This window comes from Heterodontus francisci, chromosome 1, assembly GCF_036365525.1.
Source record: "Heterodontus francisci isolate sHetFra1 chromosome 1, sHetFra1.hap1, whole genome shotgun sequence".
Lineage (NCBI taxonomy): Eukaryota > Metazoa > Chordata > Chondrichthyes > Heterodontiformes > Heterodontidae > Heterodontus > Heterodontus francisci.
The window spans coordinates 177,890,530-177,916,772 of NC_090371.1; the positions used below are offsets into that span (position 1 = coordinate 177,890,530).

General features: G+C 40.9%; 1 protein-coding gene across 1 annotated transcript; it reads right to left on the reverse strand.

Moving 5' to 3' along the window:
• Nucleotides 1-19,089: 19,089 nt before the first annotated feature.
• Nucleotides 19,090-24,377, reverse strand: prdm8b (PR domain containing 8b). Its single transcript, XM_068015579.1, has 4 exons — nt 24,363-24,377; nt 22,422-22,657; nt 21,190-21,421; nt 19,090-20,420 (listed from the first exon to the last, which is right to left on the reverse strand). The coding sequence occupies exons 2-4, from the start codon at nt 22,641-22,643 to the stop codon at nt 19,174-19,176; spliced, it is 1,701 nt and encodes a 566-aa protein (XP_067871680.1). The 5' UTR covers nt 22,644-22,657; nt 24,363-24,377; the 3' UTR covers nt 19,090-19,173.
• Between the last annotated feature and the right edge of the window lie 1,866 nt (nt 24,378-26,243).

Genomic DNA, 26,243 nt, shown 5'->3' on the forward strand with positions numbered 1-26,243 from the left:
TATACTGTCCTCTACTACCACCACTTTTCTTCTTGCTCCCCTCACTTGAACGGCTTCCTGTACCATGGTGTGATGGTTAGTCTGCTCATCCACACTTCAGCCCTTGCTCTTGAAGCTGCAAGAACCTTGAACTTGTTGCTCAATTGCAAGGGCTAAGGCTCCTCCACTCCCACCTTCTCGATCCCCTTACCTGCCTGACTCGCAGTCACACCCTCCTGCCCCTGACCACTGACCAAAACAGATGACCCTATCCTAAGGGGTGTGACTGCCTTCTGGAACAAAGTGTCCAGGTAACTTTCCCCCTCCCTGATTCATCAGAGTGTCTGCAACTCGGCCTCCAGAAGAAGGCAGACCATATTAGTTTGAGTAATGAGTAATCTAGCAATAAGGGAACATTTATCTAACAGTGATATTGATATAATCAAATTCAATGTTGTGTTTGAAAAAAAGAAAACTAAGTTACAATGTATCCAGATTTTGGTAAGGCTAAATTTAACGAGATGAGACAGAGACTGAAGGCAACAAACTCGTCACAACTGTCATTGGGTAAAACTACAGATGAACAGTGGGAGGTGTACAAAAAAGAATTTAGCTTAATACAGGACCATTATAAACCCCTAAGGAACAGAGCTACATTTACCAAGTGAACAGCCCTGGTCGACAAAAGAGTGAACGATAACATAAAACTAAAGGAAAGAGCATACAAAAGTATAAATAGGTTTAGAGGATTGGGAGAGATCTAAAAACAACAAAGGAAGACAAAAAAGATAGTAGGACCCACAAAAAGGAATATGAGAAAAAATTTACAAGGGATATCAAAATTAACACAAGATGTTTTTACAATTATATCAGAAGAAAAAGAATGGCCAAGCATAATGTGGGCCCTTGAAAAACAGATGTTCTAATATTGCAACTGAAAATAAGGAAATGGCAGATTTGTTGGATAATTGCTTTGTTACAATCAGGTGAAGAGAGGTCAAAGGGCTTCCCTTTTTTCCCTCTCCTTGTTTGACCACACAGATTTAATTCTTTTTTTAAAGTGGATGCACTGGCCAATTCAGTAGGTGTTTGATTACTTACTTGCTCTGATCATAACAAGAACCAATCGGACAGGTTTACTTGAGTTTAACAAAGAAAGAGGTTAACATTATTGTACTTAAACTGAACTAAGTAAAATAATAAACTATGCACCAACTTCACATGCACACAAAATAGAGGTTCACACACACACAAATAGGTTACAGAGTGGGGAAGGGTTGATTGGTTGAGTTAGAGTCCATAGAAAAATGGGTATACAGTGTGTGGAGTTTTGTGATTCGGCTGGCTTCTAGCTGAATTCAGTGGTCCTAAGACTTTTAGTTTGAAGAGGTAGATGACTAATTCGGTGGGTCTCTTGGAGACAGCGATGCGGATGATTTCCTCCAAAGGGGTTTCTGATTGTAGGCAGAGTATACAGAGGTGGTCAGTCAGCAGGCAGGATTCAAAGCATGCAAGCTGGAATGGAGAGAGAGAGAGAGGGACCCCCACTTGGGTCTGCAAATGTCAGAGTCCAGATGCTTCTCAACCTGCTGCAGAAAAACACCAGCTTAAAATCACAGATGGGGCGGGGGGAGAGGGGGGCGGTGGGGGTTGTCATGGTAGTCACCCAGTGAATCAAGAATGGTAGTTAGCAGTGTATTTCTTCTTGCTAAAGAGAGCAGGTAATTCCCTTAAACTTCCTGGGTCTTGGTCCTTGCTGGGACGAGAAGACATTTCATCTTCACCTCACAGGCTTTACACTTTAGGATGCAGTACTGCAAATTAGGTGGCCATCTTAAGCTGCCAGCAAATTCATCTTTTATCTGTTCCTTTTTAAATTTCTTTAAAAATATAAATGCAGGTCTCCAGTCAGTGGATTAAAGAAAATTATCATTCAACAAAGCATGTTGATATGACAGCTTTGTGTCAATCTTTAAGGTAGAGACATTCCAGGGAAACTAATAATAAATCAAGGAGTGGAACTCACTGAAGTTAGCGTATGCAAGAAAACAGTATTAGAAAAAATGACATGAAGACTGACAAATCCCCAGGGTCTGATGGTTTCCACCAAGGGTTTTAAAGGAACTAGGTGATGGAATTGCACATGATTTAACCTTAATCTTCGAAAGCTGTCTTGATTCAGGAATTGTTCTATAGATTGGAAAATTGCAAAGGTAACTCTATTATTTAAGAAATGTGAGAGAAAGAAGCCAGGAAATTATAGATCTGTTAGTCTAACATCTATTGGGATGTCACTGGGATCTATAATTAAGGACAGAGTGACTGATCAGAGTGAATGGAGAGAGTCAACATGGATTTTAAAGGAAAGGTGATGTCCAACAAACCTAATCGAATTTTTTGAGGAAATAACTAAAGTAGTAGACAGGGGAATGTCTATGGATATCGTCTATATGGACTTCCAGAAGGCATTCTCTAAAGCTCCACATAAGACACTGTTAGCTAAAATTAAAGCTCATGGAATTGTAGGCAAATCATGGACCTGATTAGGAGATAACTTAGGTGATAAAAGACACAGAGTAAGGATGAAAACAAATGCTAGAAGTACTCAGCAGGTCTGGCAGGATCTGTGGAGACAGAAACTGAGTTAATGTTTCAGATCTGTGACTTTTCATCAGAACTGGGAAAAGTTAGAAATGTAATAGGCTTTGAGCAAGTGAAAGTGGGGAGGGTGAAAAGAAGAACAAAAGGGAAGGTTTGTGATAGGGTCAAGGGCAGGAGAGATTAAATGACAAAAGGTTTCATGGTGTAAGGCCAAGGGGAGTGGTAATGGGCCAAGGAACAAAAGATGTGTCGAGAGGAGGTGTGAATGGCAGGATCCTGAATAGATAATGTCCAAATGCAAAGTAAAGGGAATAAGAGAGAAACAAGAGAACAAAACAAACCAGCAAAGAAACATGAAACAAAATGGGGACAGAGGCTATGATCTAAAATTTTTCAACTCATTGTTAAGTCTAGAAGGCTGTAAAGTGCCCAGTCAAAAGATGAGATCCTGTTCCTTGAACTTGCATTGACAAGGACACGAGAAATAGGAGCAGAAGTAGACCATATGGCCCATCTAGCCTGCTCCATCATTCAATATGATCATGGCTGATCTTGGGCTTCAATTCCACTTTCCTACCTGCTCCCCATATTCCCTGTGAAACCAAAAATCTATCTATCCCAGCCTTAAATGTATTCAGCAATGGAACATCCACTACCCTCTGGGGTAGAGAATTCCAAAGATTCACAACCCTTTGAGTGTAGTAATGTCACCTCATCTCAGTCCTGAATGATCAGCCCCTTATCCTGAGACTGTGCCTCCGCGTTCTAGATTCCCCGATCAGTGGAAACGATCTCTCAGCTTCTACCCTATCAAGCCCTTTCAGAAGCTTGTATGTCTCAATTAGATCGCCTCTCATTCTTCTAAACTCCAGAGAATATAGGCCCAATTTACTCAGCCTCTCATCATAGGAAAAACCCTTCATCCCAGGGACTAATTTAGTAAATCTTCGCTGCACCGCCTCCAGTGCAAGTATATCCTGTCTTAAATGTGGAGACCAAAACTGCACACAGTACTCCAGGTGTGGTCTCACCAAAGCCCTGTACAATTTTAGTAAGGCTTCTTTATTCCTGCACTCCAATCCCCTTGCAATAAAGGCCAACATGCCATTTGCCTTCCTAATAGCCTGATGCACCTGCTTGTTAACTTTGTACATTCCTTATACGAGTACCCCCAAGTCTCTCTGAACATCAACACTTACCAGATTCACACCTTTAAAAAATATTCTGCTTTTCTATTTTACGACCAATGTGAACAACTTCACACTTCCCTACATTATACTCCATTTGCCATCTTGTTGCCCACTCACTTAGCCTGTCTATATCTCTTTGCAGCCTCTCTATGTCCTCTCCACAGCTTACCTTTCCACCGAGCTTTGCACCATCAGCAAACTTAGATACATTACTCTCTGTCTCTTCATCCAAGTCATTAATATAGAGTGTAAATAGCTGAGGCCCCAGTACTGATCCTTGTTGCACCTCACTATTCACTGCCTGCCAACTTGAAAATGCCCCATTTATGCCCACTCTCTGCTTCCTGTCTGTTAACCAATCCTCTATCCATGCTAATATATTACCCTCAACACCATGAGCCCTTATCTTGCCTATTAATCTGTTATGTGGCACCTTATCGAATGCCTTTTGGAAATCTTTGCATACTACATCTACTGCTTCCCCTTTATCTACCCTACTAGTTACATCCTTAAAAAATTCTAATAAATTTGTCAATCACGATCTCCCTTTAGTAAAACTATGCTGCCTTGTTCGAATCATACTATGCTTTTCCATGTGCAATGTTAAGACTTCTCTAATAATAGTTTCCATCATCTTCCCAATGACTGATGTTAGGGTAACTGGCCTGTAGTTCCCTGTTTTCTCTCTACTTCCTTTCTTGAACACTGGTGTTACATTTGCCAACTTCCAATCTGACGGGACCATTCCTGAATCTAAAGAATTCTGGAAAATCATAGCCAGCACATCCACTTTTTCTTCAGCTATCTCTTTTAGAACCCTAGGATGTAGGCCATCTGTTCCCTAGGACTTGTTGGATTTTAATCCCTCAAGTTTCTCCAATACCTTTTCTCAGCTGAAATCAATATCCTTAATTTCCTCACTCTTTTTAGCCCTTATGTTACTGCCTATTTCTGGTATGGAACTAGTGTCTTCTACTGTGAAGAGAGACACTAAATATTTGTTCAATACCTCTGCCATTTCCTCATTTCCCATGATGATTTCTCCTGTCTCTGCCTCTAAGGGACCAACATCTACTTTAGCTACTCTCTTCCTTTTTATGTACTTATAAAAGCTTAGAGTCTGTTTTTATATTACTAATTAGTTTACTCATTCTATTTTTTTCCCTTTTTATCAACTTTTTGGTGACCCTTTGCTGGTTTCTAAAACACTCCCAATCCTCAGGCTTGCTCCTATTTTTTGCAACATTGTAAGTATCTTCTTTTAGTCTAATACTCTCCTTGACTTTCTGAGTGAGCCATTGATGGGTCTTTCTTGACGAGTTTTTGCTTTTGAATGGAATGTATTTTTTGTTGAACCCTTTGAATTGTCACTTTAAATGTTTCCCACTGTTCATTTATTGCCATACCTTCCAGTCTATTTACCCGATTAACCTGAGCCAGTTCTCCCCTCATACCTTCGTAATTGGCTTTGTTTACATTTAAGATTCTTGCTTGTGATTGAAATGTTTCACTTGCAAACTTAACATGAAATTCAATGGTATTATGATCACTATTTCTCAGTGGATCTTTTATGATTACATTATTTATTAACCCTGCTTCATTACACAGTACAAGATCTAAGATAGTTTTATCCCTAGTCGGTTCTACAACATATTGCTCCAAGAAACTGTCATGAAAACATTCTACAAACTCATCTTCTAGACCACTGTTGCCAATTTGATTGTCCCAGTCTATATGTAAAGTCCCCCACAATTAATACATTACCTTTTTGACATGCTCCAATAATTTCCCATTTCATGTTCTGTCCAATAATTTAACTACTGTTAGGGGGCCTGTAAACTACTCCCACCAGTGTTTTCTTACTCCTGCTATTCCTAATTTCCACCCAAACTGATTCTACTTCATGATCTTCTGAGGCCAGATCCCTTCTTAATAATGTCCTTATGTCATCTTTTACTATCAAGGCTATCTCTCCTCCTTTGCCATTCTGTCTGTCTCTCCGAAATATTGTGTACCCTGAAATATTAATTTCCCAATTTTGATCTCCTTGTAACCATGGCAATTAGATCTACATCAGTTACCTCTATTCATGCCACTAGTTCATCTATCTTATTACAGATGCTTTGTGCATTCTGATAAAGGAACTTTAATTTCATTCTTTTACCTCTATTCCCTGCAATGATCTTATTTGCCGATGTACAATTTTTGTTAAACTTTCTGTCCCTCCTGTCCCATTCTGTTGGGAGTTACCCACTTCACTATCCTGACCTGACCTCTCTCTTTGGATTTCTAAATTTCCCTTTACTCAAACCCTCCACCCCTTCATTGGAACACAGGTGGCTGATTACAGAGAGGTCCGTGTGGGAGCAAGGTGAAGAAATAAAATGGCAGGCAACTGGAAGATCGAGGTCTCGCTTGCAGACTGAACAAAGGTATTCTGCAAAGTGGTCACCGAATGGACAGGAGACCACATTGTGAGCAACGAATACAGTATACTAAATTGAAAGAAGTACACGTAAATTACTGATTCACCTGAAAGGAATGTTTGGGGTGCTGTACGGTGAGAAGGGAGTAGGTAAAAGGGCAGGTGTTGCATCTCCTGCACTTGCATGGAAAGGTGCCATAGGAAAGGGAGATGGTGTTGGGGGTGACTGAGGAGTGGACCAGGGTGTCATAGAGGGAACAGTCCCTTCAGATTGCTGAAAAGAAGGGGAGAGGAAGAATGTTTGGTGCTGGCATCACATTAGTGGTGGCAGAAATGGTGGAGGATGATCCGTTGGACTACGGAGGCTGGTAGGGTGGAAGGTGAGGACAAGAGGAATCTATTGCGGTTTTGGGAGGGATGGGAAGGGTTGAGAGCATTAAACAGAATAGATAGGGCCGAGGGCCCTGTCATCCATGGTGGGGATGGGGTGGAGGGCTGGGGGGAATTCCTCGGTTGAGGTAAAAGGAAGACATATCAGGAGCACTAGTGTGTAAGGTTGCATCGTCCGAACAGATACTTTGGACACGGAGAATTTGGACGAATGGAATAGAGTCCTTACAGGAAGCGGGTTGTAAGGATGTATAGTCAAGGTAGCTGTGGGATTCAGTGGGCTTACTGAATACCAGTTGATAGCCTATCTCCAGAATTGGAGACAGAGAAGTCAAGGAAGGTAAGGGAAGAGTTGGAGATGGACCATGTGAAGGCAGAGAAGGGTGGAAAATGGAAGCAAAATCAATGAAATTTTCCAGTTCAGGGTGAGAGCAAGAAACGGTACAGTCATCAATGTACCCTATCACAAACCTTCCCTTTTGTTGTTCTTCCCACCCTCCCCCTTTTCACTTGCTCAAAACGTATCACATTTCTAACTTTTGCCAGTTCTGATGAAAAGTCACAAATCTGAAATGGTATAAAAACAGAAAGTGCTGGAAATACTCAACAGGTCTGGCAGCATCTGGGGAGAGAGAAGCAGAGTTAACGTTTCAGATCTGTGACCTTTCATCAGAACTGGGAAAAGGATCTGTGCTGGGGCTTCAACTGTTTTATTAATGACTTAGATAACACAATACAGAACCATATATCCAAGTTTCCCAATGACACAAAGATTGGTGGCAAAGTAGTGTAGACGAGTGCATAAAATTACAGAGATATTGATAGATTAAGTGAGTGGACAAAACTGTGGCAGATGGATTTCAACCCAGGTAAGTGTGAAGTTATCACAGTTTTAAACCAGAAAAGGATAGATCTGAGTACTTGTTTTGCTGAGAACAATGGAGACCCAAAGAGATTTGGAAGTCCATGTACACAAATCACAAAAATGTAACAGCCAGGTACAAAAATGATCAAAAAAGGTCAATGAACTAGGAGGCTGAAATATAAAGATGAGGATGTTTTTCTACAGCTCTATAAAACCCTAGCTAAACCACATCTGGAATTGCGTACTGTTCTGAGTGCCTTAGAAAGGATATATTGTCCTTGGAAGGAGTGCAGCACAGAGTCACTAGAATGTTACTAGAGCTCTGAGAATTAAATTATGAGCAGGGATTACAAAACCTAGGTTAAAGGGTGATTTGATGGAAATTTCCAGGATTTTGAAAGGAATTAATAGGGTGGATAGAAAGAAACTTTTTCAATGGCGATGGTAATTTCTCATTAGCTTTCAAACAGAGGTAATTTTGCTTAATTGTAATTTACATACCTTTCCTTCTACTATTATTGAGTCATGCTTCTATTAAACTATTCCATTTAATATTATTAAATATTCTATTAAGGGTTTTTTCTCATTAGAGAATTTTAAGGGGAGATTTAATAAAGGTGCTCAAAATTATAAGAGATTTTAGTTTCCACTGGCAGGAAGATCAGTAAGCAGAGGACACAGATTTAAGGTAAGTGGTAACAATATGAGAGGAGAGATAAGGAGAATTCTTTTTACATGGAGGGTTGTTATGATCTAGAATGCATTGTCTGAAAGTGGAAGCAGATTCCATACTAATTCTTAAAAGGGAATTGGATATATACTTGAAGGGGAAGGAATTGCAGGGCTATGGGAAAAGGGCAGGGAAGGCGAACTAATTGGACACCTCTTTAAAAGAACCGACACAGGCACTATAGGTCAAATGGACTCTTCTGCACTGGATGATTCTATATAACTATTGTGCAACTTATCCACTACATGCTATGGAAATGCCAAAATAATGTTTAGCAATCATGCCTGTAACTGACTCAATATTTTTCAAATAACCATAGTTTGGTCTCTACATTCTAGACCAAGTCTGGTTCTTCATTAATCTGACACTTTAGATTAGATTAGAGATACAGCACTGAAACAGGCCCTTCGGCCCACCGAGTCTGTGCCGACCATCAACCACCCATTTATACTAATCCTACACTAATCCCATATTCTTACCAAACATCCCCACCTGTCCCTATATTTCCCTACCACCTACCTATACTAGTGACAATTTCTAATGGCCAATTTACCTATCAACCTGCAAGTCTTTTGGCTTGTGGGAGGAAACCGGAGCACCCGGAGAAAACCCACGCAGACACAGGGAGAACTTGCAAACTCCACACAGGCAGTACCCAGAATCGAACCCGGGTCCCTGGAGCTGTGAGGCTGCAGTGCTAACCACTGCGCCACTGTGGAAAAAGGGGAAAAAAGGATTTGCAATTATTTAGCATCTTTCACAACCTCAGGATGCCCCAAAGTGCTTTTCAGCCAATGAAGTGCTTTTGAAGTGTAGTCATGGTTGCAACATAGGAAATACAGCCGAGTTGCACACAGCAAGCCCCCATAAACAGCAATGTGATAGTAACTAGATGATCTGTTTTATTCGTGCTGTTGATTGCGCGGGCCAGGCCACCTGTTCTTCTTCAAAATAGTGCCATTGGATTCTTTTATGTTAATCTGAGAGAGTAGATGGGGCCTCAGTAAAATGTCTCATCTGACTGATGTCTGACTGTGCAGCACTCCTTCAGTACCACACTGGAGTATCAGTATAGATTTTGTGCTCAACTATCTGGAGTAGGACTTTAACCTACAACCACTGACTCGGAGGCAAGAGTAAGTCACAGCTGACACTACCACTCTGGAGTTTGGAGAATTCACATGGAAATTATATCCAAGTGTATTTACAGAACAATTTGATATGTTTTCTGCATAAGCATTGAATATGGGTAATTGACCTGAATGCCTTTGTCTAACATTTTCAAGAAATATCTCCCTGATATACATTTCCATTTGGCTTTCACCTGCATGCAAATTCATGAGTGATTACTATGCCTCCATGAGATCCTCTTCTGTGAACTCCAGGTCCTAGTTTGTAAATCATCCTTCTGAATTTGAAAGCCAAAATTTTGTTCTTCTTTACATACTCCCCACCTGATGGAATTAAACTTTCTGCCTTTATACTAATTGAGCTAACTTAGAGTCATAGAGAGATACAGCACTGAAACAGGCCCTTCGGCCCACCAAGTCTGTGCCAACCAACAACCACCCATTTATACTAATCCTACATTAATCCCATATTCCCTACTACATCCCCACCATTCTCCTACCACCTACCTACACTAGGGGCAATTTACAATGGCCAATTTACCTATCAACCTGCAAGTGTTCGACTGTGGGAGGAAACCAGAGCACCCAGCAGAAACCCACACGGTCACAGGGAGAACTTGCAAACTCCGCACAGGCAGAACCCAGAACCAAACCCGAGTCGCCGGAGCTGTGAGGCTGTGGTGCGATCCACTGCACCACTGTGCCGCCCGACTGTTTGTGAAGTGTAGAATTTGCATTATTATAAGTAGACTCTGAATGCATGGGCTGGAATTTCTCAAGAACGAAAGCAGGAGCTGACCCTTGGTGGGCCAGAGGTGGAACCCTGGGTGGCATTTTACTGATGGAAGCCAATTAAGAGGCCCCCCTGGACCACCGTCCAATTAAGGATGGCTGCCCGCCTCCCAGAGCTGTCAGCTCAATCAGAGGGCCAGCAGCTTGGCAGCCTTGGCACTGCCACCCATAGAGGTGGCTGCTGCTGAGGCTACAGGAAGGAGGGGGTGCCTCCATGCTGAGGTATCCTCGAAGACAAGGTAAGTTTGTTTATGTACAGTGCCAGAGCCAGGCAGTCAGGCCCCAGCAATCAGGGTGTGTGCACTGTCCTGAGATGGTGCTCTAGCCACAGGGGCAACCCTTGCTGCCAGGAGGCCCCTTTGTGGGCCATGGAGTGTTCATTAAGGAGCACCCCCCAACCCCCACCCTGGGAAGCTGCTGGGAGCGTGCCAGGGTTTACCTGCCATATTCCCCAATATGGCAGCACCTCCCCACACCGTTCAAATGCCAATATGGGCAGGACATGGCCCTTAAGTGGCCACTGAGATTCGTGCCACTGGGAATATGTCATGGTGGTGGAAAGAAGTCAGGCTCCCCTCCCAATATCTTCTGCCACCATTTTATGAAGGCTCCCGCCTTCCAGCCTGTCCCCCAGGGCTGGTAAAATTCAGCCCCATATTTCAATATTTTTTGGTGATGAATTCAAGATGCTTGTCCTTGTTGAAACGTTTCTTCATGATTTTTCTGCTTTTGTCTCTGCAACCTCCTTCAGCGTTATATGCCAATGTGCCGGCTCAGGTCTACTAGGGACCCCTTCCTAACCCTACCTCTGCTCCAATTTTCGCCACAGTATCTTTAACCGTGCTGTCCTTAAACACAGAAATGCTCTCCCAAGGCCTTGTCTCCTTCAAAAGCCTTCTCCAAACTCCAAGCTCACCTGAGTTAATTCTCCCATCACTGCGTTGCGTCTTTTTTTGCCGAGATGAAGAGTTTAGTCACGTCTGATTATGTTAATAGAGCTAAATAAGTGCAGATCGCTATAGAAAACTCTTCCGTTGAGGTGAAAATACTCATGCAAGCATCATGCATATCATAAATTAGAAGGCTACGACGGTGGTGGCGCTGCGAATAGTCCCATACCTTCCAGAAAAGCAATTGTATTTGGAAGTGGTTTGCACATTTTTGTTAGCTTGGGGTCGCTGTTTGGCTATTTTTGCACCTTTTGTTACACATTTTTCTGGTCTGGGGAAGATGCTTGGTGCAGTTCAGAAAGCTAATGTTGCGGTGCCTTCCTTTGGCAACCGAGTATATTTTAAATAATGTTTTTGTTGTATTTCTGCTAAATAAAAATCCACCATTCGAAATAAAAGTAATAAAACGTGCAATGTTGAATGAAAAAGTGAATGAAAATATAAAATAGTTTGTTTAATTGTATTTTCTTGTTATTTTGGAGCGTTAGTACAAGGTTTGCATCCAGACACATATTGTACAGTAATAAAAGTGGTCAGTAAATAGCTTAGGAAAAGAAGTTTGAATCGCACATTACACCGAACAGGTGCTGTGATCTGCTTTGAGGGTAAAGTTATACAGTATCAATTTGTTCGCTGCAATCCAAATTGGGCTAAAGGGACTACTTAACTGCTAAAACTGCCACAGTTCCAATGCCCCTCCTCGAAAATAACTTCTCACTGTTGCTATTTTTGGAACTCTTGGTCATAAATTTCACATTACTTTAAAAGTCAGTTGCCGACGGTAAAATAGAGGAATCCATTACCAGTTGCTCTTTATTACCCTGAAACGCGAGTAGATGCAAATTTTAGATGAACTTTGAAGAACAGGTAACTAGTTTTAGCCATGTGACGACATATATGGATGTTTGAGAAAGGACAACTCTGCCTCTGATACACTATTTAAAATAAAAGGCAGGCGTACTATTTACCATAAGCACTGCAATGAAAATTAGTTATGCATTGCGATTGTCTTTAAATCATGATGCTGACGCATTAAAAATATTAGGACCCATTATTGATAACTCTCTGTTTACCAGGAAACAGTTGAAAACTTCAAGTTTGTCCTTAACGGCTGTGGAATTCTGAATCTCAAAGATCAATGCTATCAGTTTAGATAAATTATCAAACTATAATAGGTGTCATAGCAAATTTGTCATGGGAATATAGGTGAAACTTTTATATATATATATATATATATATATTCGTTCATGGTATGTGATTGTTGCTGGCAAGACCAGCAAGTATTGCCCATCCTTAATTGCTCTTGAGAAGGTGGTGGTGAGCCATGTGGTGTAGGTACATCTGCAGTGCTGTTAAGAAGGGTGGTTCCAGTTTTTTGATCCAGCGACAGTGAAAGAATGACGATATAGTTCCAAGTCAGGATGGTGTGTGACTTGGAGGGGCACTTGCAGGTGGTGGTGTTCCCATGCGTCTGCTGCCCTTGTCCTTCTAGGTGGTAGAGGTCGCGGGTTTGGAAGGTGCTGTGGAAGGAGCCTTGGGAAGTTGCTGCAGTGCATCTTGTAGATGGTACATATTGCTGCCACTGTGCGTCGGTGGTGGAGGGAGTGAGTGTTTAGGGTGGTGATCAAGTGAGCTGCTTTATCCTACAAAGTTAATTGTTAGTGTAAGTTAGTGCCAAGTATGGTAGTTGACTGCATATTTCAGTTTCTGATCGTTTACACAACCAAAACAAAGCGACGCCTATGTCCACCTGTTTGAGATAAATTTGAATTCGGTCGCAAAAGTGAAAAGTTTTCTCTTTGTTCAGACAGCGTGGCGCTGGCCCTTCGGTTTTATGTTTTCCACTTTTCCTTTCTCTTTCATTTGAAATCACTGTAGTAACGAGCAATGATTTCTGTTTAATTCCTAATGGTATCAAACAGCATGCTTTGGTGACAACAACGTGTTGACATCTAGGCGTTTAATAAAAACATTTCATAAAATGGCAATTTTATTAACAATTTGTATATTCTTATTTGTTAAAATAATTCACTTTCTTTAAAACAAAAGTGCGCACGGTAAGTTGTTTTCTGATTTGCCACTTGGCCAGTTCGCTGAAAATATATAACATTGAGTTATGGTTATGATACCTGTGAGTGAACTCTTTAATTCACTTGTCAATAAAGACCATACACGTCTCAACAGTAAAGGGAAAGTTTGCACTCGAGGCAATATTAGGAGATAAAAGCAAAATACTGCGGATGCTGGAAATCTGAAACAAAAACAAGAAATGCTGGAATCACTCAGCAGGTCTGGCAGCATCTGTGGAAAGAGAAGCAGAGTTAACGTTTCGGGTCAGTGACCCTTCTTCGGAACTGACAAATATTAGAAAAGTCACAGATTATAAACAAGTGAGGTGGGGGTGGGGCAAGAGATATTAGGAGATTGTTTGGTCATTCAAAGAATCTCTAAGCCAGTCTGCGAGGCCTGATATTTGAACAAGGAAAACACCACTAACGACAGACTTCACGTGCACTTCAGCACATAACCTGCTAATTCTGCATAAAGCTTCTCTGTTGCTCTGCATAAATAATTACCAAAAAGGGAGGGTGAGATGCAAATTCCTAGACAACAAAAAAAACAGTGACTAAGTAAGAACAAGGCTGGAACGTGGTAGTAAGAACACAAGCAAAATAAAACAGTGGCTGATAGATGTTATATAAAACAACGTGTGAGCATTGCCGTACTGTCTGGTAACTGGTGACATTTTCTTTATTAAAAATAAGTCGTGCTACAGATAACTAAACGACTGCCTCTTTCGGGTGAGGCTCCCTAGCGTGATGTGAATTTGTTCTTCTATGCATTTCGTGGTTGGGATGCTTACAATATTTAATATAATTATTGTTTAGAGATCCATCGAGGATAATTCATCTCCCTTAGAATGATTATTCCCTTATATTATTTTTCCAGTTTCGTTGCTAGCATGGAGCCTTGCTCCTGGCAGCCGATATTGAGAATCTAATTGCTGATAGCGCACCATTCGCTTTAACGAACGGCCAGTGGGCCAATGGGGAGATTTAGTTATATGGCGAGTTCTGCTATTCCGCGGGTTCTTGCAGACTTAACAAGGATTATTTTTTAAAGGGGTCATTGTACAGGTTCTACAACTGCATTGTGTATCCACATAATTTGGGGTATTGTGAAGATTTGTTTTAATAAATGAACTGTCGCCTCTAATTAGACATCTGTGTGAAATAGAAATACAGAATGGGAGAAATCAGCAGCAAGTTTGGTCAGCATCTGAAAAAAGAGAGCAAGTTCAACTTTCAGGGGTCCAGAGTGAATATTTACACTATAACTGTTCTTCTGGGCAAAGCCGTTTTGCTTCCCAACTATGTTAAATATGTAACCTGAGACCGGTTGCAGGGCACATCCGGGAGGAGCAAAACTAATTCGCTTGGTTTTACAGTCAGTTCAGGTCTTTACACCTGATTTGCACTCCAGCGAGCAGATGTTTCTCTTTAACTCATAGACATAAAGCTCGTGGATAGAGTTCGTCGAGCAAAATTGGCAGAAGATAACATGCTCATAGTGCACAAGAGATGGGACGGGCTCCATTATGGGCACACAGTCCTCCTTGTTAGATTTGCCTGTATGAATCTATCATATGTGCCTCAGAAAACGTGATGAATGCCCATTGAGCTCTATGTGGATTGTTACGTAAAGATGAAAAATCAACGCATTCATCAAAAGTGCAATTTGCAGATCACTTGCATTTACCATGAAGAATGACAACCGATGTCAAGTCGTAACTTTATACTATTTACAGCGTTCGCAAGCAATAGTTTGGAATGTTTAAACCCACTTTCAAGTCATGCACAACAGGTGTGCAGATAAACTATGTGATATTTGTTTCTTAACCACGTATTAGAAAAATATATTACTAATGTCTCAATTCACTTTTAGTTTTCCACAAAGCCACAAAGTAATTCCCTCATTATACGCTTCTGTAGAACAACTAAAAGTATTTTTCTTTATACATTATAATAGCAGCTCTGCTCTCGATTTCTAGAATACTGGAAATAGTAAAAATGCATCACTAGAGCGCTAGACTAGCAATGTCAACTATGGGAACCAATGAACTGAGATTTAGAGGTATGGATAAGGGTGATTAGAAGGCAGCAACGTGATTTTGGGATCCAAACCAGAAGCAAGGCTGTTATATCAGCCTATTTTATCTGATAAAGTGAACTCAACCCCTCGCTATGTAACTGCATCAATGTTATTATGAATGATTCAGTGACTTTAGGAGACATTTTATTCCAGTCTTGCGTCTAGCTCCCCCCAAAAATCTCATAAATTATGTTCAGTAAAATGTACACTGGGTATTGTATCTCTTTATGTGTAATATGATTTTAATTTTCACTAGAGTGCTATAAATCATGTATGACTTAATTATAGATATGATGATTTATTACACAGTATCCATTATTCAGAATATTTAAGGATGTAGCTTCCAGCATGCTAAAACTGTATCACTTGACTCCTGCTTGGTTGGGCTGTTAACTATTCTGTTTAGGAGAGAGTTTTGCACATACCTGTCTCCCAAAAGTTCAAATATGTAAATTCTCAGAGTTAGGTTTGGGAAAATGTCTGCTGTCAACATTTGAATGAAGCGAAGTACGATATCGCGCGTTTGATTTATAATTTATACAATGTCAAACTGAAGCAATTGGAGACTGTCCCTCTGATTTCCACTGCAGCAACTAATTGAAATTGTTGTGTACAGAAACTAAACTTAAATATTCAGGCACCTTGCATGTTATCTCTGTCCTAATTTTTAATACAAGTTATGACATACCTGCTTACTCGGTATTCAGCGGAAATAACTTGCTCCTTTACTTCATATAACGACGATTTTATACTGAATTTAAACAAATTTGCATGTAAACCAAATAAAGTAGTATGAACGGAATCTTGCACATTGAAGAATTTGATAGGATTTATGAGGCAGAGCGGGAGAACGACTTTATCATGTTATATAGTCAGCGTAATCAGTAGTGCAATAGAAAATATCTAATTTGGTATTATATATTTCTACTACAAGTCTTTGATGATTGTTGTTGATGCATAAAGTTATCTTTATGAACACCTGATGTTAGCTCTGTTTTCAAGTTTGTCTGATGTTTGCTGAAAAAGTGAAGAGGATTGGTTGGCTTCGAACAACGATCATCTTGAATCAGAGAATATTTGTGACCAGCATTCTGAATTTGACAGGGATGGATAATACATATATTACTTAGAATTAGTGCGAAAACATTGACACATCATGAAAATCAAGTATGCATAATAATTAAAATGCCATCGGTAAGGTTCAATAGACTGCATTGTTAATTGGTCTACGGAAAACAAATGTTGCTTCTATATTGGGCTAAAATCTTTGCTGGGGCTGCTAGCAACCAACATATGGTTCCAGCATTGTGATCTGCAGGAGAAAGTGAACTTGTTAGGGTTCATAAGCCGAGTGAGAGAGAAGGTGGTGTGGTTTGGGGGGTGGGGGGAGGGTGGGGGGGAGGGGGCGGGGTGATCTTAACCGGCTGTACCAGCAGCGGGCCTTCGAGGTTTTGGAAAGTTGACTCTGGGTTTGCTGCTAGCTAATATGGTGCTAACAATCGAAGCACCCCCACTAGCGTCATATAAAAACAGTTAGGGAAGGAAGAATAACTGGCACAGGCTATATGTACAGATATACTAATTACTATTACACAAAAGACGAATGTATTTAGCAGACAGTAAATGGTGCAATCACAGTACAACTGTAGCACCGATACAAAGCTTTATAGTGCAAACGCAGCGTGAGCCCAGCATAAGGAATCTCAATCACGTAGAAATCGAAACATCCTGGAGGTATGTCTTCACAGTCTGCTTCACTTGGGAATCACTGTTGCTTCTGGCCCCGATTTACACTTCAGGTTTAGCCTAGAACAGTTTGGACTTTGCCCTAATGCTAAACTTGCGGGGGAATGGTAACATCTGGAAAGAAGTGAAAATTATTGCATAGTATACATAGGGTACCTCAGTCGGTCTGTAAAATCACCTTTCTTTGTCATCCAGCAATGTCTTTGCTACATGTATTGAACCCATTAGGGTTATAGGCACTTATTCCCTTGACATCTACTTTTCTCCTCTTCCCTTGTTTTGCCCAATACTAAAAAGGCATGTTTTCCAGTTCTGAGGAACCCCATCATTGACCTCTCTTCGTTCTTTACAGATGTAGACCGCCCAATTTTGGTATTTGTAGCATTTTAAAAAAAAGTCAGATTGTCAAGCATTTAAAGTTACACCTCCAACTAAACAACCATCACTGAAGTGTTAAAAACCAGAAATTCAAGCAACTGAGGTCACTGATAATACAGAAGACTTGCGCCGTGAACAAACTAATCAAAAATAGATTCCAGTAGCAGAAATTAAAAAAACGAAGGGAATAAATAAAATGGGAAGGGTATTTAAAATCACTTTAGCAAAATGACTGGTTCGGTATGCTGTATGGACCATAGGTTTTCCTCGTGAACTGACTAAAGCCACTGTTATTTTTTTTACCACGTTACATACATTGCCACTGTGCTACGATATGGTTAAAGTCTTTCTGTCTTCATTCTATATTGTATCAAAGGCTGGCATGTATCTTTGGTATCAATCGTACAGAACTACCATATTTTCAGTGGGATCGTTTTTTTTCTGCTGTCAACCTTTGGTAGACGCAATGAGGATTAAACAGCAGAGCTCGACCCTCACCAACGATCCTTCTCTCTGATACTTTAATTTTTGCCCCATCCCTGTTCCACATTTAATCCCATTAATCGAAGGCTTACTTTAATGAATCGAATTCAGAATGGGAGGGAAAAGGGAGCTTTCGACTCCTTATTGAGTTTCGCTAGACTGTCGTTGGTAAAGACCAGTTGACTCTTGACCTCCAACATTTATTGGTGAACTTTAATCCTTAGTTAGCCTTGATAGTTAGCGATGTTTTTTCAACTGTTCATCCTGTTATTCACACCTTTTTTTAAATAAAAGTGACCAGTTAAGTGTGAAACTCTCGGATCAATCTCCAGTTATGGATTTTGTGTTCTGCAGTTGACATTAAGATCGGTTTGAAAAGACGTTCGGTAATAGTGCTATAGGCAGCGCCTGCATTATTTGTATGTGAAGATAATACACGTTACAATGCTACACTGGAAAGTATTACATCATGCCTTATTCTGCCAGCACTTTCAAATCTTAGCTTTTTTAAAAAAATGAAAGTGGAGATTATATGTGTAGAAACTGTACAAGTTAGTTAGAATCATAAGATCGTTGAATGGTTACAGCACAAAAGGAAGCCATTCGGCCTTTTGTGTCTGTGCTGGCTCTCTGCAAGAGCAACTCAGCTAGTCTCACCGCCCCGCCCTTTCCCCCGTAGCCCGACAACTTTTTTCCCGTTTTAGATAATTGTGGGCATTTCTTCAGTTAAAACCATTTTAGCAACAAATTTAAATAATTACATATACACATACATTCGGTCAATTAAAAATAAAGCTATTTATTGTTGAAGCCAGCCAAAATGACCAGATAAACTATCAAGATTCGTAAATTTCGCCAAGAGTGAGAAACACAATAACTATTGAGACTTCTTTTCACTGGCACAAAATAGTACATTTGATTTTTAAAACGAAAATATTTACAAAAAACAACATAAATTCCGCACTTTCCCGTCTGTATTTGGTCTTCATATCTACGATTTTTACATGCACCTTTCCTGTATTTTGCGCTTGCACCTCCCACGTTCACAACTTTCATTATTTTAATGACATTGGAATGTATCAGTGAAGTCAATAAACTAAAATCCATTCTCTTACTTTTCTTATATCTAAAATAAAATTCTGTCCTTAAATATGATAATATCATATATTCCTCTGCCAACCTATCATAAGCGCCTAACGCATTTAAACAGAAATAAAGTTATGACAAATGCATTTGTATATTGTAGTTTGTGACAATTACAAAATGTTAAATGTAAAGTGATAATGTGTGCTTCACAATAGCCCCTTCCCTCAGTTTGTTTTTGTCTTGAGTTGGCATTACAATCTGACATACAGTTCGAGTTCAGTTATGAGACGTCATGTGCCGGGATAGGTGATGGCGTTCCCTAAATGATTCATTGCAAATGGGACATTTAAGCTTTTCCTCTCTTCGTCTTTTCACCAGAGGCTCCATGGCATACTCCTTTTTGTGGTGAGATCTCATGTGGTACACTAAATCGGATGTCATTCTGAAAGAAGCGTTGCATTTGGCACACCAGTTCTGCGCTGGTAAACAAAAGGACGTAAATGAAGGAGGAAGAAGGGTCAGTGCGGATGGAACTTGCAGCTGAATGGGCCCAGAAGCCTTTGGCCAGAAGGCGGTAGCATATACGAAAGGGCTTTGTTTGGCCAGACCTCCTTGCATATTACAATTGCCGTTAACATCTGCACTCTGGAGCTTTGCAGCTAAGGCATTTGCCTGATAAAGCCTACCAGAGTCACCAACGCCAGGATGACACTCTAAGCCAGGAATCACTTTTTGGGACACCAAGAGTGGAGATAGCTGAGTAAACGATCTGGCTGGCTGAGAGAATGCACTCTTCCTTTCCTCCGTCCCACAAAGCTGAGAGACGCTCCTAAACGCACTTCCCATGGCAATGTTGTCCAGACAAGAAGTGACTTGCGTTTCAGTCAGAATAGACTTGACGGAAGAGCTCGTATTAGATGCTGTGCCATTCTTGTTATCTATGTCAGAAACGCGGTCCTTTGAAGTCTGTTTAAGGTTAAGTGAAGTTCGTTTCACTTCGAAGAAGGCGCTCCGTTTGGCGTCTGGAGACTCTGGATTAGATGGTGGCACTAGCCTTCCATTTTCTCTCAGATTGAAATAACCCCCACTGAACTGTTGGGAAGGGCAGAGAAGATTTTCTCTTGGAATAGCCAGTGATCTATCTGCGATTTTTGTCGTGTGCAGTATATTGTCATTCTTTTCTTCCGCTTCATCGTACTTTCTTTTATTTTCATGTATGCTTTCAGTTTCTCGATGATTCCTAGCATTTTCTCTCTGATTTTCCATATCCCTGGCGAGATTGTGGAAATCTGTAATGGTTTTATTATTTTCTACATTAGCGAAGGCTGATTGTCGCTCCGATCGGCTGAATTTAACGCTTGATCCTACAGCAGTTTGATTGTCGCGGTCTCCACTGTTCTTAACGTTCTCATCCAAGGCAATGCACCCCAGTCTCTTCTGACAGCGGAATCGCACATGGGCTAGAAAAGGGTATTCACACTGGAATCGCTGGCTGCAGTCCAGACATGTGTATGGCGAGGATCCTGCGTGAATATAGCACATTAAAATGAGATTGCTCACTCCTACAAGTCAATCGTCTTCCAGCGTTCAATGATTTAACAGCCAACAATAAATCATAACGTTTTAAATGTAGAAAATATTTTAGTTACGTGATAAATAATTCATTAGCATTATAATAACTGCATTGATCTATTCCTCTCTTAGATAATTAATTGATGCTAACTGAATCACTTCATTTCTGATGGAAGTCACAGACCTGAAACGTTAACTCTGTTTCTCTCTCCACAGATGCTGCCAGGCCTGCTGAGTATTTCCATCATTTTCTGTTTTTATTTCAGATTTCCAGCATCCGCAGTATTTTTCTGTTGTGTCACTTTATTTCTCCTGTGTAGTCCTGTATTCACTTGCTGTCTATACATTTGCCCATACAGAATAGGCCCTCCATCTTCCTACCTAGCTGTCTCCACCTATGAAGTCTTCTCTTAGCTGTCTACGTCTCCATATTACCTATCTACTTTTCTTTCTAAGCTATTTAATTAGTTTAAGCAATTTGATCTAATGCATTTATTCGTCTATTTGTTAAATTAGCTATATTTTAATAAATCTGAAGAAAATGGATAATCTGTACATAACTAACTCAAAGAGTACAACATTATTCCGGGAACATTAAATGGTATCCGTTTTCTCCACTGACTATTCTACGAATAAATGTTATTGTGTATAACAGTGTGTGTGTTTATTGAGGAGGATATATTACAGCTGCAGTATGAGACTTTATAAATCTCAGCTCACCATTCATTTTGGCCTGTGCCCTGACGTTGCTGAGAAGCAGCAGCTCCAACAGTTCTTTTCCATACCACACAAGTAATTCTTCGTCTTTGTCAATCCGCCTCAGAGACCGATAAAACAACTGACCATTTTTCACATATGCCTCCAGATTTTGTTCTTCTTTATCCCTGGCCGACTGGACGAGTCTGAGCCACATTAAGCCCTCGGAGGAGCTGTTCGCTGCTGAAGTGTCCACCTGCAGTAAAGTGCAAAAGCAGAATGTGAGCCACATGCATGATGAATACAGGCCAATTACCAATGATCTAATGTATACCGTTTTTCGCTGCACATAGCCTCTCTCACATTCCACACAACATAAATTAACCCGGTTACTGAGACCTCATTGGAGATTCCCGGGCATTATACCGTATAATTTAACAATAATGAATTCCAAGGTCTGTCGTTTTGTTTAACAAGATAGAGCACAATAGGGCTGAATATCATGAACGTAAATGCGTTGTTGATTTACTAGGCACTATGCCTAGTTCAAATCTGAATCAGCACTTTTAAACATCCAGCAATAAATCGCGGTTAGATTCGAGATCCATAAACTTGACGAGACTATACCGTGTTCACTCTTTTATATTTCTTAAATATGTTATAAATCTACAAAATACTGCTGTATATCGAATGGTCATGAAGAAAACTTGCGGTGGGGGTGGCGGGAAGAAAGCAAGTAAATGCTCGATCATTTGTGATAACATATTGTGATCCCAAAATCAATCGGTCTTCAGGGTACTTGTTAAAGTTGTGTCCAAAATGACAGGCGAACCTTTTGCACGTTTTACCTGCTTCTGCACTTCAGCCAACTTTCAGATTCACAGCCCCCGCCCCCGACCACAATAACCGCAACCCCCTTTCCGGCATGGGCCAAATATATTTTTAAGGTATTTTCTCTGCTATGAAGCAACCGCGGGAGCGAGAAGGAAGGAATTCGCCAGCTGTCCGGAATAAGGGGGGATGGAGCAATTTAGGAAATAAACTATAGACATAAACTGTAGACAGAAAAAAATTGCTAAAGTAGAAAATGGGGGAAGTGCAAATTTGGTAAATGTGGGAGGTCAGTGGCTGAGAACTAGCCGCAATACTTGTAAAAAAGGAAATAACGCTCTTCGAAATCAAATATTGTGTAATGGGTGATACTGAAGGTAGGAGTGAGGAGAATGAGCAGAAGAGAGAATTAAAATTGACCCTACCCGAAAGATATAGGGCACCGTCCTTTTGTCGGCTGACTTAAGAGCAATGAAAGCGATGCTGTCATATAGGGATGTGTGGCTTAGTACGCAGGGTCCAAAAATTGCATTTTCGGGAATGTCACAGGTTGTATACACACTGGTGAAAATGTTGGTCAGACATTGCTGGACGGCTCTGCTGGCATCGCTCTCCCAAAACCCCTTGTGGGCATTTGGATCTTCCATCGTCGAGGCTTGTTCTGGAGGGAAAGGATAGGAAAAGGTCATCTCAATGCTTAAAGATATACAAGAGTCAAAAATCTCGACAATATTGTTCGTCCTGATTATAGATTCAGTCCTCATTTTAGAGGAAGTACATTGTGAGACTCCTTTATAAATTTCACACATCATGAAATCAGTGTTCAAGCAAAGACAAATCTGTCCAATACTGCTAGGATAGTGTAAAACACGTAACTTTCTTCAAATCTAAAGTTTTGCTGTGATATTTTCCCTAATTCTGACACACCAGCATGTCCTGTTGGTTTGACTGTATCTGTCACCTTTCCCTGTTTACTTTTATTCGCGCGGATTTTATGATAAATTGTTCCGTTTCGATGTTACCAATATAACGTTGCCATTGATGATCAAAATCACTTTGCAAATCTGTGGATTCTCTGGCAGAGTGAATTGCAAACGTTACCTGCGTTGCTCCCAGTTCGATCGGTTATTTTGGCTTAACGCAGACGAAACCATTTATCAACAAGCATCAAATGGCACTTGTTCCGCTGTCTGGAGGTGCAAATGAAATGGATTGAGAGTGTCCTGTCATTTTCAGTGATTTGATGTCAGATAACCTTTAGATCTTTTCGACAAGAAAGAACGTATGTCTTCTTCGTCCGCGCATCTCATTACCATAATACAGCCCTTTCCCTCTGAGACTTTAATTAAAAGCAGCAAGCAGAGTTAATTATTTTTACCTCGACACGGTTATTTATGGGTGAGAATGAATCCCAGTTACCTTGTTCGACACAGGGAGAGATTCGGTCAAACGTGGCTTATGAAATCTGAATTGGACGGAGTGGGGGAGTTTTGTATTCTTCGCAAGGTTTGACTGAGCTCGGGATCAATTTCCTGACTCACTCCAAAGTCCTGGCTTATGTCAAAGCCCTGAACCAACGTGGCGCTAACTTGGACGATTTAAACAAACAGAATTCTATCGTATTTAATAATGTCTTGGTCAATCTGAGATTATATCATGACTGAATTTTACCATTTTATGTAGCCCCTTAATCTGGTACACCACTATTTTTAATAGGCAACACATTGACTATGAAAATGTAACATATATACATCGACTAATTCGATAAATCAGCAGTGTTTGCATCTGGATCTGAAAAAGCGGAAAGCTAAAGACAAAGGTAGCCCCTTTATAGCGCGCACTCTTCGCCTCAAAAACAAACATGATGCGTTTTACTTGCAAAACATTGGTAATGAATGAGTAGCCACCAATTCTAATAGTGACCAATTGGCATTCACCATGCGCAGCCTTTCAGTGCACAGTAACACTGGAATCGTTAGCAAAATATGAACCGAGAGCCAAGTGGATAAATGTGCTTTCTCTGAACTTGAAGAGTCACTAACATCTCCTGAGCGCAGCACTGAAGCTCTTCAACAAAACCTGCTCATCGACTTCACAGAAAGTGTTACTGCAGCCTTACCTGATGGTGTTAAAGCGAAAGCTCCTCTCCACGTTTCTCTTCCCCTCCCCAGATATTTTTTGTTTGCAACAGAATAAAAATGCAACATATGCTGCAAACTCAGTTCACAAATGTTTTATTGTGAATGAGGTCGCGCGTCGCTTGGGGCGTCCAAAAAAAAGACGCTTTGATGAATATGCATTTCTTTCCATCCTGAGTAGAGCAAATCAGCGTTTAGGACGAAGGAAAACAAAAAGTAAGGACTCACCAGAAAAAACGACGTGTTTTGTTTAAAAGATCTCTTTCTTTGCTCTTTATTTTTTGGGGGATGTGTGCAGGAGGAGGAGGTATGAGCAGCAGCTGGAGACGCAGCGCTCTCGCTCTGTGCTGTCAGTGCAGTAGCATCGTTGGTGAAAGTGACGGTGATGTTGCGCTTCCGATGCAAAAAGAGAGGAGCCGCAGAGAGTTACATATGGGCCCCAGCGTAAGTGGCAGACACTTTGTTTGCTGGAGATAATCTATCCAATGACGCGTGACTCTCCAGCCCCCCACTCACGCCACACACACAGACTCCCCTCCCCCTCCCGAACCAACCACCCGCTTCTGCTCCCCATTGGCCAGCGGGCGGCCGCTGTTGGTGGCGGCTCGTGCCTTGCTGCACCTGCCGCGCGCCAGCGCTCCCTCCCCGCCCCCCAGCAGCACGCAAACAGGCGCACACTTGCGCGAGCGCGTCCACATTCCGGGCTCTGATTGGACGGCTGACACCTAAGGCGTTCGTGGTTGGTCAGTCAGGGTTCCATTGGTGCTCGCGCTCCTTTTAGCGGGCACGCGGGGGCGCGGCGCGGATGTGTGGGAGTCAGGGACTGGAGACGGCGCGAGTTAGACAGGGTCCGGGAGCGAGGGAGGACGTTCTCGGAGCCGGTCTCGAACTCCGTTCACTGACCGTTACTCACGGCTGGTGAAAGCCAAGTGATGAGCAGGACGAACGGCGCTCGGCTGACACCCCCACCATTGCCAATAATGAACCTAATTTAACCATTTGAGGGAAAATTTGCATCACGACAACAGAACACACACTGGTGTGGGGGGTTACCATTTTTCATTTTACACCGATGGCAGATAACATTCAGGCTATTATAGACCATAAACCGCTCAGTGCAAACAGTTTTTATTGTTTGTGTCACAAGTACATTAAACAGTTACTTCAAAGGTGACTGAATGACTAACTGATCCTGACCACTACAGAGCTTTTTAAAAAAAATAGAGTTAGAGATTTATTCTTCATTTTATATGAGGTACTGACCAACTTTGTTCTATGAGAAACAACAAAGTGAGTTTGCTCCCAATTGAAACTGGAGCATGTTTGGAAATGCAGGTGTTTTATGTGCAACTAAAGTGCATTATATACAATGTAGGCTTTACCTAAATACTGGATTTTCCACAAGTTGTTTGCTTTAAAAACCGTCATCATAATATTGGAGATCCATGTAGTAAATAATCTAAAATAATATTATAAAGTAATATTTATATTTTAGCAAGTGCAATGCCCAACGTATTATTTTGCTACTTCTAATGTATTACCAGCTGCCAAATCTAATTAACTGCACTATAATTTGGTATTTAATAAAATTAATTTTCTACCAGTCGAACGTAATCTTTAATTACAAGTATTGTGAAAGTGCCGATACCAATATACAGAAAGCGATTCAGGATTAGTCATTTTCGCAGAGTTGTCGCCTTTTCTGATTATCAGCTTGAACTAAATATTTCACACCTTTCCGCGGGATAGTTTACAAACATCATAAATATCCAAACTTTTATCTTTACAGCTCAGGATGATCCGAGGCTCCACCATAATAGAAATTAAAGTGCCATTACTGCATCAGGTGCAAAAAGAGCTTGCGTTGTGGTAAGAACTGGAAGAAACATATGGTGTTCAAATTCTTGTATCTAATTCAGGTTTTACTAGAATTTCTAAATCTATCCAGAATCCCCAGTACCCTGGATATCTAATGTTTGAGCATATGAAATAAACATTTGAATATACGTCATTCTGCAGAATGATGGAACTATTTACATATACTAGGTGTATTTTTCTATATATATGCATTCACAATACATGGACATCCCTACATGCAGTACTGCACAC

Coding starts and splice junctions, on each gene's coding strand:
- prdm8b (XM_068015579.1), bottom strand. CDS start 22,643: ATGGAAGATCCAAATGCCCACAAGGGGTTTTGGGAGAGCGATGCCAGC. Junction 21,422..22,421: donor CGGTGCCCTATATCTTTCGG/GTAGGGTCAATT, acceptor ACTTTACTGCAG/GTGGACACTTCAGCAGCGAA. Junction 20,421..21,189: donor GGCACAGGCCAAAATGAATG/GTGAGCTGAGAT, acceptor ATATTCACGCAG/GATCCTCGCCATACACATGT.